This window comes from Bidens hawaiensis, unplaced genomic scaffold (assembly GCF_021521415.1).
Source record: "Bidens hawaiensis isolate Kalapana, Puna unplaced genomic scaffold, B.hawaiensis_p1.1 tig00017066_1, whole genome shotgun sequence".
Classification (NCBI taxonomy): Eukaryota; Viridiplantae; Streptophyta; class Magnoliopsida; order Asterales; family Asteraceae; genus Bidens; species Bidens hawaiensis.
The window spans coordinates 227,579-240,695 of record NW_027492584.1 but is presented as its reverse complement, the minus strand read 5'-3'; the positions used below and the strand labels follow the sequence as shown (position 1 = coordinate 240,695).

The 13,117-nt window shown below is 36.7% G+C and overlaps 2 protein-coding genes and 2 pseudogenes across 3 annotated transcripts; all 4 read left to right on the top strand.

Moving 5' to 3' along the window:
• Positions 1-2,244: 2,244 nt before the first annotated feature.
• On the top strand, positions 2,245-4,324 carry LOC143553005 (F-box protein FBW2-like). Its single transcript, XM_077043086.1, has 2 exons — positions 2,245-3,202; positions 3,595-4,324. Exons 1-2 carry the CDS (start codon positions 2,874-2,876, stop codon positions 4,091-4,093), a joined length of 828 nt encoding a protein of 275 aa, XP_076899201.1. The 5' UTR covers positions 2,245-2,873; the 3' UTR covers positions 4,094-4,324.
• A 1,042-nt stretch (positions 4,325-5,366) lies between these two features.
• LOC143553001 (F-box protein FBW2-like) lies at positions 5,367-7,238 on the top strand. Its single transcript, XM_077043084.1, has 2 exons — positions 5,367-5,776; positions 6,571-7,238. The coding sequence occupies exons 1-2, from the start codon at positions 5,421-5,423 to the stop codon at positions 7,064-7,066; spliced, it is 852 nt and encodes a 283-aa protein (XP_076899199.1). The 5' UTR covers positions 5,367-5,420; the 3' UTR covers positions 7,067-7,238.
• A 138-nt stretch (positions 7,239-7,376) lies between these two features.
• LOC143553002 (dirigent protein 22 pseudogene) lies at positions 7,377-13,117 on the top strand (annotated as a pseudogene). The gene is made up of 2 exons (XR_013138752.1): positions 7,377-8,119; positions 13,053-13,117. The product of XR_013138752.1 is annotated as a dirigent protein 22 pseudogene (transcript).
• LOC143553020 (dirigent protein 7 pseudogene) lies at positions 11,447-13,023 on the top strand (annotated as a pseudogene).

Sequence of the window (13,117 nt, the reverse complement as noted above, 5' to 3'; positions counted from 1 at the left end):
CGGAACCGTATGGGAAATTGTGAGGATTCCCAGCCTATGGCGCGGAGCCGTATGGGAAATTGTGAGGATTCCCAGCCTATGGCGCGGAGCCGTATGGGAAATTGTGAGGATTCCCAGCCTATGGCGCGGAGCCGTATGGGATATTATGAGGGTCCCCAACCCTTAAGTTTGGCGCGTAGCCATACGGGATATTATGAGGATTCCCAACCTTTAAGTTTGAGCTAAAGCTCATATTTTTGGGCTAAGGCCCTGACGTTTTTAGAGTTAAGACTCGTCAACGCGTTTGAGCTTGGAGCTCACGCATGTATGTTTTACTTCGCTTTCTTTTTAATTTGATGTCAATATAATGTTGTCATATTGCTCAAATTAGTAAAAGGAAGTGCGAAACATGTATGCGAAAACTTGTATGCGGTGGCGCGAATGCAAAACTGCTGTGGCGAAGTGATCGCCGGGAGCGCGCATGCGGAACCCGAAGTTGATACGCGGTGGGACGCGTAATCTAAAGATTTTGAATGCGTGAGCATCTGTGATGTGTGAGCATGCGTTACGCGTGAGCATGTGATATGCGTGAGCGTACTTGATGCTTGAGCATGCTTGCTGCTTGAGCATGCTTATTGCTTGAGCATGCTTGATGCTTGAGCATGCTTGCTGCTTGAGCATGCTTATTGCTTGGGCATGTTTATTGCTTGAGCATGCTTGCTGCTTGAGCATGCTTGCTGCTTGAGCATGCTTGATGCTTGAGCATGCTTATTGCTTGAGCATGCTTGATGCTTGAGCATGCTTGCTGCTTGAGCATGCTTGATGCTTGAGCATGCTTGCTGCTTGAGCATGCTTATTGCTTGAGCATGCTCTGCCTTCATGTCTGGGCGCGCGACCGCGACCCGCTGAGGCGCAGAGTAATCGCCTGGGCGCGCGCGCGCGACCCGCTGAGGCGCAGAGTAATCGCCTGGGCGCGCGCGCGACCCGCTGAGGCGCAGAGTAATCGCCTGGTTGCGCGCGCGCGACCAGCTGAGGCGCAGAGTAATTGCCTGGGCGCGCGCGCGACCCGCTGAGGCGCAGAGTAATTGCCTGGGCGCGCGCGCGCGACCCGCTGAGGCGCAGAGTAATTGCGCGCGCGACCCGCTGAGGCGCAGAGTAATTGCCTGGGCGCGCGCGCGACCCGCTGAGGCGCAGAGTAATTGCCTGGGCGCGCGCGCGACACAAAGGTTTTGAATATCCACATCATGTAGGTTTTATGTAAAACCAACAGATCTGATAGGGTTTATAAACCTATGAATATGAGGTGTGGCTGCTGCTCGGACGAACCCAGATCTGAAAACCCAGATCTGAGGGTTTTCCCCAAAAGCTCGTTGTTTTCTTCCTGTTTCTTCCAGATCTGGAAGTATTTTCCAGATCTGAAAACACAGATCTAAGGATTTCCCCCAAAAGCTTGGTGGTTTCCTCCTGCATCTTCCAGATCTGGAAGTATTTTCCAGATCTGAAAACATAGATCTAAGGGTTTCCCCCAAAAGCTTGGTGGTTCTTCCTGAGATTTTGATGAACGGATCGGAGGGCCGAGAAGAGAGGCCAGTGTGGTTCATTGCCGTCCCACGGATGGCGCCAATGTCGAAGCACGAAATGGAATTTGACCTGACCCATGACGGAGCTTCCACGGATTTCGAGATGAATGAACCGCATCCTTGTCTGCTGATCCTCTCCTCCGGCTGCTCGCGATCTGCAGTGGCGTTTTGGGGGTGTGGAGGTGACCGCTAAGATGATCTTGAAGATCTCTTGTTCACAGACACAAAAACTGGTGGTGGCACCTACTGAGCATGACCCATGATAAGGATGTGAAGACCTCCTTATATAGAGTCTCATGGCCACCATCATGATACCCTAATGGGCCTAGCCCAATTAGGGCTACCTCCACAAACCTCCTCAGCCCAATAACAAATGTATTAGCCCATATAATAAAACAAACCAAATATAATAAATTTAGAATTGTAAACCGGGTTTAATACCATACCCCAACAGTTACATATTGTAAAATAAAACTTTACTAATTTAATGCACAACTTTTAATTAAAAAGAGAGAGACCAAGTACATAAAAAAACAAAAAGAATTTATTTCATATAATGTAAATAAAATGAAAATCAGTAGCGATTTCTCGTTTGCAAGCTATCGTTGTTTTTGATTGCTTCTAGTCGTTGGGTTACCCAATTTTAACGTTTTAGACCATTTCTATAAAGTTTGGATAATTATACAATGTGAAAAATACGTGTTTCTACAATTAGTTTTTGAGTGACCATTAACTATATTATTTAAGACAACTTATATATTACTCGTATTTGCTTGAATGTAATGTTAATGTTCATGACTTTATGGGTTTGTAATTTTATTTCAGTTTCATGCAAAATGTGTTTAGATATCAATACGATGGATACAGCTCGAGTTTGTCTATCGAATTCTTTTATAGCTCGATTCTCGTCTATTTTTATATTCCTCGACTTCGAGTTTTGTTTAAACTCTCCATGGTTAATTGGACGGTGATATTTGAATATGACTTAAAGTTTTGATATGTGAGAAAGTAAAGTGTAAAGATATCATGATCATTTACATCAACATTTGTATGACATGTCTTTGTTTTATTGTCATAAACAGATACACATTTTCAATAATTGAAACAAGAGCTCTTCGTTTTCGTATGGCAAAAATAGTTACATTTCTTTTTCATTAGTCAATTAAAGCATGTTATTATCAACCATCCGATTACCCAACTGCAACGTGTCACTAATCCATTACTCCAAAAAAACCTTACATTTTCAAAACATCAAGATCAGTATATAGTTATATACTCACTATCCCAAAGAATCAGGATTTTTGTATACACAAAATGAGCAAGAAGGTGGTGGATTATTCGGAGGTGGAGCGGCGGAGGTGGGACGGACTAAACCCGGAGATTCTAGCTCGTATATTCGTAAAGATATTGCCTGTTGAAGAAATGGTGAGCAGGGTGCCTTTTGTTTGTAAAGGTTGGAGAGAGGTGGTGGCTGGACCGTACTGTTGGATGGAAGTTGATTTGCAGCCGTGGGCTCAGCGGCGTAATGACAGTCATGTGGTGGACCAGGTGGTGAAGAAGGTGGTGCGAATGAGTAAGTTTACCGTTCAGCGGTTGTCCGCCTACCGCCTGGGAGAATCAGGATTCTTCTCCGTGGCTCATTGGTAAGCAAAGTTAATGGCTACATGGTTAAGTAGTTATTTGTGTTGTTGTTGTTATTATTATTATTATTATTATTTGTGTTTAAAAGTAGTTATTGTTCTTGTTTAAAAGTATTCATCTATAAACAGGTTGGGCTAGTTAGATTTGTATAACACTTATATGTTCATATTTTTATAAAGAATAATAGGACTATAAAAACTAGATTGTTAAGTTTAATAATTTAATATATATGCATCATTTCATGTTTCAATAATGATTTTAAAACATTTAGACACATAGCTAGTGACTTATTTGATCCTTGGCATAGGCACATAGCTAGTGACTCAATCTTTGTGAATTAAAACTTAAAAGTAAAATCAACCTTTTGCTAATGAGTCATTTTAACTTATTTCAGTGGAAGGTTTCTGAAAGTGTTGAAAATGCCAATGAGTGATATTACTGATCAAATGGTATTGAAGCATTTAAAGCTGCTCCCAAATCTTAAAGTCTTGGATGTAAGTTATTGTGTCAAGATCACAAGCAAAGGCCTTGAGGCATTCGGTCACCAATGCAAGTCTTTGCTTCGGCTGAAACGAAACATGCAAGCATGTGATGCCTACTTGTCTGCTGATGAATCCGAAGCCAAAGCCATAGCCGAGACCATGCCCAATTTGCATCATATTGAGCTTTGTTTCGGTCGGTTTGGTGATTCGGGTGTTTCTGAAATACTCACAAAATGTAAGGCGGTCACTCATCTTGATATTCAAGGGAGTTGGAATGTGGAGTTGAATGGTGATCTTGCGGAGATATGTGAACGACTCGAGCATTTTCAGAGCCCGTGGAATATGGATGATGGTAACCGGCTCTCTGATATGAGCGAATGCAGCGATGTTGATGTCACATATTCGGATTAGGATTTGTTGGTTGGTTTCTTAATCTTTAAGCATGGAAGTCTAAGAAGAATGTGAGTATTATAGTATAGATATATGATTCTAGGCATGAGACATATAGATGTGTTGCTTTAGATGGACCTTTTAAAGCTGTTTATGGTGCTTAGTTGATCATGGATTTAAAATGTCATATATATATATATATATTAGACATTATATGTTTGAAGTCATCTCTAACTCTGACCAAGTATTTTGAATTCTTGGACTTTTAGTTTTGTTTGATTTTAGGTGGCCTTAAAGCAATATTAATTACCCTGTTACGTACGGTACAATATTTGTTCCTATTTGTTTTGTTGCGTCTTTGTGTTCTTCTTGCCCGTTGAGTACGTGTGATGGTCATTTAATCATATTTTGTTTTTTAACAGTGGATAAAAATCGAAAAATCATAACCGGAAAAAACAAACGGTTTTTAAAACTAAAAAATTGAAATTTTGATTTTAGTCCAAAGTTGAACTGAGCCATGTACAATTGTGCACCCCTAGGGGTCCGAGGAAGGCAACCGAAAAAAACATAACTAAAAAAACGGTTTTTAGAATCTCAAAAATTGAAATTTTGATTTTAGTCCAAAATTGAACCGAGTCATGTACAATTGTGCACCCCTAGGGGCCGAGGAAGGCAACCAAAAATGTAGTAGAGGAGGCGATTGGATTATGAAGGGTTACAGTGGGTGTTGGTTACCAAAAGGTTTTTTTTTGTTGTTGTCGTCTAGGTATTGTCACAATTGTCATTTTCTTCCATATAGATCAAAATATAGAAGTCTCCCTGACTTAATGTTAAAAGACTAACATGATTAGCGATTTGAATGAAATTATGAATAAATAAAAAACCTGAAGGATCCGGTTGATTTAAAAAAACATTTTAGACAAAAACTGTAAAACTGACCAAATTTCACATACGATAACTTTTTTTTCTTATAATGTCGACTTTCTTGTATTTAGGCTACCACTCTTCAAATTTGGAGAATCTCGTTGCGCTTATCTGGCCAGACTATGTTATCTTAACCGGGGTCACACTGGCTTTTAGTTTGGCTTGTGCGGTCCCCTAGGAAACAATACCGACATCTGTCACTTGACAGTCGTTGTGCCACCATAAAAGCAAAACCGTCTCACCTAACACACAATTGGACAAAAACCAGAATAGACTGAGGGTTTAAACTGAAAACCCATTTACGCAATGCCTAACTTAAATTTTGTGATGTAACATGTTTTTATTCTTATTATTATTGTTATAGTAAAAATACACATATTTTCAATACGAAGAGTCATTAGTTCAGGGTTTTTGCTGACGCGCAATGAGCAAGAACACGATGACGGTGGTTCCACCCGATGAAAGCACGCTTGTTCCGGTGACGGAACGGTGGCGGCCGTGGGACGCACTAAACCCGGAGATTCTGGGTCTCATATTCGTAAGGATACCGATTGAAGAAATGACAAAAAGGATGCCTTTTGTTTGTAAAGGTTGGCTGGACACCGTGATGGGACCGTACTGTTGGTCGGAAATCGATTTGGAGGCGTGGTGTCGCCGTCGCAACGACAGTCATACGGTGGATCAGGTGATGAAGAAACTCATACGACGGAGCAAATTTAGGGTTCAACGGTTGTCTACTTACCTTATGGGAGAAACAGGGTTCTTCTTTACGGCTCATTGGTAAGTATGGTTCTGACATTATTAGGCTCAATCAAATTAGCCAATCGGTTTTCGGTTAGTGGGTTTGGTTTATTTGTTTAATATTTTGGTTCGGTTAATTTCAGTTAATAGTCAAAATCAAATGTGGGCTCCAATTTTAACTTAGAAATAGATGTATAAATGCATGAAATGAATAGAATACAATAATTGTTTAACCTACATTAGGTACAAGAATACTTATATTCATGAAATCGATCCACGAAATCACATCACAAGATTTTGAAATCGTCAATACATATCCAATTAATCATTGGTTCACCAAAATAAACAGTTTTGGATCGTTAATCGATCAATTTTTTACTCTTCTTCACGAAAACCGTTTTTGAGTGTTTTAGGTTTTTGGCTGAGCGTTTTGAGCGTTTTAGTATTTTTGCCTTTGAGCGTTTTTGTTTTTGCCTTTGAGCGTCTTGTGTACCTATCGTACGCTAAGCAATTATTGTAAAGTAACCTCACCACACACACACACATATATATATACATAAAATGGAGGTATAAGTACATGAAATAGCGGTATAAAAGTTAGAAATGCATGAAAATATGAATGGTTCGGTTCGGTTCGGTTAATCTCAGTTAACCGAGGGTACAAAATATAACTGATAACCGTTTTTTGGTTAATTCGGTTATGGTTAAAATCGGTTCGGTTTTGTTGGATTTAAATTCGGTTAACGGTACGGATGTTGCTCACCTTTAGGTAACATAATTTGATTTTATAAAATTGCCCAAATTTATGTGTTTTATTTGTTTATTTATTGTAGTGGGAGTTTTCTGAAAGTGTTGGAAATGCCAATGACTGATATCACTGATCAAATGGTATTGAAGCATATGAAACCGCTCCCGAAACTTACCGTCTTAGATATTAGCCACTGTGTTAAGATCACAAGCAAAGGCATTGCGGCATTCAGTCAGCAATGCAAGTCTTTGATTCAGTTGAAACGAAACCTGCCTGCATTTGATGTGGAATTGCCTGTTGATGATTCTGAAGCCAAAGCGATTGCTGAGACCATGCCAAATCTGCAGCGTATTGAGGTTTGTTTAGGTCGGTTTGGTGATTCGGGTGTTAATGAAATTCTGACAAAATGTAAGGCGGTCACTCATCTTGATATTAACGGGAGTTGGAATGTGAAATTGAGTGGTGAGCTTGGGAAGATTTGTGATAGGCTCGAGTGTTTTATGAACCCGTGGATCGATAATGATGACCGATTCTCTGACATTAGCGAATGTGGTGACGCTGATATTGCAGATTCGGATTGAGATTAGTTTGGTTGGTTTCTTGATCTTTAAGCTTGGCAATATAAGAAGAAAATGAGTATAGACTACAGATATATGATGATTATGAAGTTGTTGCTTTGGATGATCTTTTTAAATTGTTTATGATGCTTTAGATGATCATAGATTCAGAATGTTATATATGTTTAACATTATATGTTAGAAGTGATGAATCTTTTAAGCTTTAGTTGTCTCGTTAATACCTCCGTAAATGCGAGTTTTACTCGTTTCGGGCCACAAATTTATTCTAGAAAACCAAATGCCATTCTGTTTGCTTTATTAGACACACTCATATCAGCACAGTCTTTGCTTAAACGTTAATCGAAAGCATACACCCCATGCTCAATAAAGTTGACCACAATAATAATAAAAACCACATCATGAATAAACACCATCAACTCTAAACCTATAAAAACCAAGCCTCACTCCTACTTTCTTCATACTATCAAAACAATGGCTAACACATTTACCATCACCCTCTTTTTCATACTCTCTTCATCCGTTTTTCACATGTCTAATGCCGGATTCGCTGAGGAGCCTTCGGAAGCCATATCGATAAAAAGAATGGAAAAAACAACGCGCCTTCATTTCTTCTTCCACGACATCCACAGTGGCAAAAGTCCATCGGCAATCAAAATCGCAGGCACCTCGGATTCTAATCTTTTTGGTGACACGTATATGATGGATAACACATTGACAGAACACCAAAATGAGACATCAAAAGTGGTCGGAAAAGCGCAAGGATTGTATGCATTTGCAGCCAAGAATGAACTAGCATTACTTATGGTGCTAAATTATGAGTTTACACAAGGAGAGTTCAGTGGTAGTAGTATTAGTGTGCTAGGGCGGAATCCGGTGATGGATGATGTGAGGGAGATGCCGATAGTAGGTGGAAGTGGGCGGTTTCGGTATGCGAGTGGGTATGCTTTAGCTCATACGGTTTGGTTGGATCTGAAGACGGGTGATGCCATTGTTGAATACAATGTTTATGTGAAGCATTACTAAGGCACTTTAGCTCTTGCAGTTTGGTTTGGTTCGGTTAATTCAATCCTAAAGCGAGGATTTGAACTCATCACTTTCAAGTATTGTGTGTGTGTTTCTATTGAGGTTTGTGTAGGAGTAAAACGAGGATTTGGAGCCATAAATATTATGGTCTTTGTTTTTATTTAACATTATGTGCACGGATGGAAGATGTGAAGATAACTTTTTAAAGTAAATTACTATTTTTGTTCATTAAGTTTGTAAAATTTTCACTAATCGTCTTTAAACTAAAGAAATATCAAAATATATCATTTATGTTTTACAAATCTTGCACGGTTTGTCCTTTCCATTAACAGACGGTAGCTTGGTTATTTTTATGTAATTTAGCTCAACTTTAACCGATCAAAACACCCGAGCTTTCAATCACTCAAATTTTGTGCTGGAATTATGTGATTTTGTATCTTTTAGAAGTTGTGCTATTATATTCCCATGAATTTTATGATCTTAAGCAATGTATATAAGAAACGGTCCCGGAATATAGAATTCGTTTTGTGTCCATAAAAAGATTGAGCTGAATTGCAAAGTAATTAAAGGAGATAGTGTGATACTTTCATCAACTGTTGTTTCTAGAAGAAATTTAGTGACTTTAAAAGACCAGAATTAAAAGTTTGTCACATTGAAGGGTCATGATCTTTCCAAATGTCAGATCAATATAATATAAAATTTATGAATACCAAATTGTTAAATTTTTTCATTTTTCTTTCTTTTTGTATTTTGGATCTTTAAATTGTTAGATTTTTTCATTTTTTCTTTCTTTATATATATATATATATATTAATAGGGGTAATGATCCTAAGAGAACCCTTTGCAAATTGAGAATTTTAAGAACCATTTTGGACCACTAAAAACACATTTAAAAAAATATTTAAAAAAATCATACAACAAAAAATAACAAAAATTTTAAAAAAGTAACAAAACCAAAATTCTTATATTTCATTCCGGTTTCATTAAAAAAACGTTGTATTATACACATATGTATACTTTTATTTAATCTTTAGTTACGTAATATACACATATGTACAGTATCATTTATCTTAAATTATACATATGTGTATAAAAAAATGTAAATGTACATATATGTATATATTATACATATGTGTATATTATACATATGTGTATATATTATACATATGTGTATATAATTTAGTTAAAACGAGTTTTTTTATGAAACCGGGATGATAAAATAAGAATTTTGGTTTTTTTATTTTTCTCATTTTTGCGTTTTTTTTATTTTATGATTTTTTTTATTTTTTGTTTTTTGTGGTTCAAAATAGTTCTCATAGTTCTCAATTTCAAAAAAGTTCTCTCAAGATCCTGATCATATATATATATATATATATATATATATATATAATGTAAGGATTCTAAGAGAACCCTTTGCAAATTGAGAACTTTAAGAACCATTTTGGACCATTAAAAACACTTTAAAAAAATATTTTAAAAAATCATAAAATAAAAAATAACAAAAATTTTAAAAAAGTAAAAAAAACCAAAATTCTTGTATTTAAATCCGGTTTCATTAAAAATAAAAAAATATATAAAAAAAACAAAAATAAAAACGTCGTATTATACACATATGTATAATTTTATTTAATCTTTAATTACGTAATATACACATATGTATAGTATCATTTATCTTAAATTATACACATGTGTATAAAAAAACATGTAAATGTACGCATATGTATATATTATACATATGTGTATATAATTTAGCTAAACCGAGTTTTTTTATGAAACCGGGATGTTAAAATAAGAATTTTGGTTTTTTAACTTTTTTCATTTTTGTGTTTTTTTTATCTTATGATTTTTTTTATTTTCGGGTTTTTTGTGGTCCAAAATGGTTCTCATAGTTCTCAATTTCAAAAATGTTCTCTCATGATCCTGATCATATATATATATATAGAAAAGGGTTCAAATAAGAATAAGGAGTTTCCTAGGAATAGTAAGAACCAACAATTTTGACATTTGGCATTTCAAACTATGGTGAAAGAACAATTATAGAAACTATGTCGGTTATAGTGATGAAAGAGTAATTCTAGGAAACTATGTCGGTTATTGGTAATTTTAAATCCCAACCATTGATTAACATGATCCAATGACTATGATTTATTCCTAGTCTTCCTAGAAAACAACTTCTTTTTAGAATAACCCTCCCTTATATATATATATATAAAAGATGTTATGTGTATATATATACAGTGGCGAATGACGGAAACAAAAGATTTTAACTGGAAGGTAACAATATAACTTTCTTTGGTAGTAAGACCAAGTATGTGCACCATAAGTTATATGTAGTACTATTATATATTTATGACAAAAAAACAACAATTAATAAATTTCAAATCAAACATAGCAATAAGATATTGTCAAATGTTATAACACAGCATAGGTCATAGGGTAATAAAATCAAATAAGAAGTTTATTATATATTTTATTTGGGCTTTGTTTTAAAAAGCCCATGTTGTACCAAATAAAAACATATTAAACCCTGTTAGTTGTATTGCATTAGGTTAAAGCCCATGGGCCTAGATTTGGAAGTAATTAGGGTTTCACACTTATATATATAGATGCTCCTACATTTGTATTATTTACTCATTCAATTAACATCCCTTTCATTACATACATCCTTTTCTTTACAAACCCAAACAATATAACTTTCTTGTCCCTTCTTCCTCTACATCTTCCATAAGATCGTTATCAGATCTGCAGCAGCCGCCGCGCGAGACCATTGTTTGCCGGAATATTTCATTTTCGATCATGTAAATTAGGGGGGTGTCGGGGGCAAAAGAGTGGTTTAACCAAATTTTTATGGGGGGAAGGGGGGGGGGGGGGGGAATCGGGATTTTTGCTAAAAAGTTACACTAAAATATATTTTTAATGGGGGCGGCGGCCCCCTTACAATCAACCTCGGTCCGGCTCTGCATGAGCTCGAACCCATGACTTTTGGGTGTTTAAGAAACTCTGTCTTTGTCACCAGGCCATCAACCCTAGGAAGAGTAAACTCTACATAACCCAGGAAAATCAACATGGAAAAACAACACTAACATACCTTATGTTGTGTAGCTTATACTCACTCCGTCCCATTATAAGTGTCATAGTTTGACTTTTCAAATCTATCTTTTGCAACCTTGACCGTAAATATTTTTGTTCGTGTCATATAATACTTGATTAAAATTATATCAATGCAAAATACATTTAAAACCCAATCCATTCATATATTTTACACCAAGTATTATATAACACAAAAAAACAAAATATTGTCAGTCAAAGTTAAATAAGAAAGACTTGAAAAATCAAACTAGGACACTTATAATAGGACGGATGGAGTATTATGTTATTCCTCCACTCTTGAGTGTGGCATACTTATGCCCGTACAAAAAAGTATGGCATATCCATACTATCATGCATAAACCGACTCAACCCGACCCGGCCTGCCACACCTATTTCCTTGAGCAAAAACCAGATAGGTGAGTAAACGACGCATACCAAATCAAATGGCTTCATCATCATCAAGTACATCACGAGAATTCTATATCTCAGCAAAATCCAAAAGTGTAAGTCTTGATCTTCTTCTTCAACTTTTTTCATATTATAGCTCATGTATTATGCGACTCCTCTTTTATCACGTTGGTGTATATTACACCCAGGGTGCGTATCCGTGCTAGTTTCACCAAACTTCTTGAAGTGAAAGAAATCCGCTTATACACGACTAGGTTTGTCTTGTTTACTACTTTTAATTTGTTTTTTTTTCATCATTTTTCCCCTAACTTTTGTAATTTGTATCAATTGCGTTTGGAAAGGTGCTATCGATATATTAAAGGGTTTTAATGACTTTGAAAGAATCAAAGAAATCAAAAACATGTTTGTTGTCATTGAACATCCCCTTTTAGAAGATCACTGAATTTGCATTGTGAAATGTTTGAAAGTGAAGATGACACTCCCTCCGGGAAGTTGGTTTTATAAGTGTCTGCCATAAGAAGAAAATGAGTATAGATATATGATGATTATGAAGTTGTTGCTTTGGATGAATCTTTTTAAACTGTTGATAATGCTTTAGATGATCATGGATTCAGAATGTTATATATGTTAAAACATTATATGGCACACTACACATATGTTAAAACATTATATGGCACGCTACACCAAATGCCATTCAAGTGTTGTTTGCTTTATTAGACACTCATATCAACACAGTCTTTGCTTAAACGTTAATCGAAAGCATACACCTCATGGTCAATAAAGTTGACCACAATAATAATAAAAACCAAATCATGAATATTATAAACACCACCTATAAAAACCAAGCCTTACTCATACTCTCTAATGCATCCACAGTACCCAAAAACAATGGCTAACATTTACAATCACCCTCTTCTTCATACTCTCTTCATCCGTTTTTCACCCGTCGAATGCCGGATTCGCTGAGGAGCTTTCGGAAGCCATATCGATAAAAAAGAATGGAAAAAACAACGCGCCTACATTTCTTCTTCCACGACATCCCCAGTGGCAAAAGTCCATCGGCCATCAAGTTCGCAGGCACCTTGGATTCTAATCTCTTTGGTGACATGTATATGATGGATAACACATTGACAGAACATCAAGATGGGACATCAAAAGTGGTCGGAAAAGCGCAAGGATTGTATGCAATTGCAGCCAAGAATGAGCCAGCATTACTTATGGTGCTAAATTATGAGTTTACACAAGGAGAGTTCAATGGAAGTAGTATTAGTGTGCTAGGGCGGAATCCGGCGATGGATGATGTGAGGGAGATGCTGATAGTAGGCGGAAGTGGGCGGTTTCGGTATGCGAGTGGGTATGCTTTAGCTCGTACGGTTTGGTTGGATCTGAAGACGGGTGATGCCATAGTTGAATACAATATTTATGTAAAACACTACTAATTAAGACGAGCTCATGCGGTTTGGTTTAGTTCGGGTTGATCTTAAAACAAGGATTTGAACTCATCATTTGTTAAGTATTGTGTGTTTGTTTTTG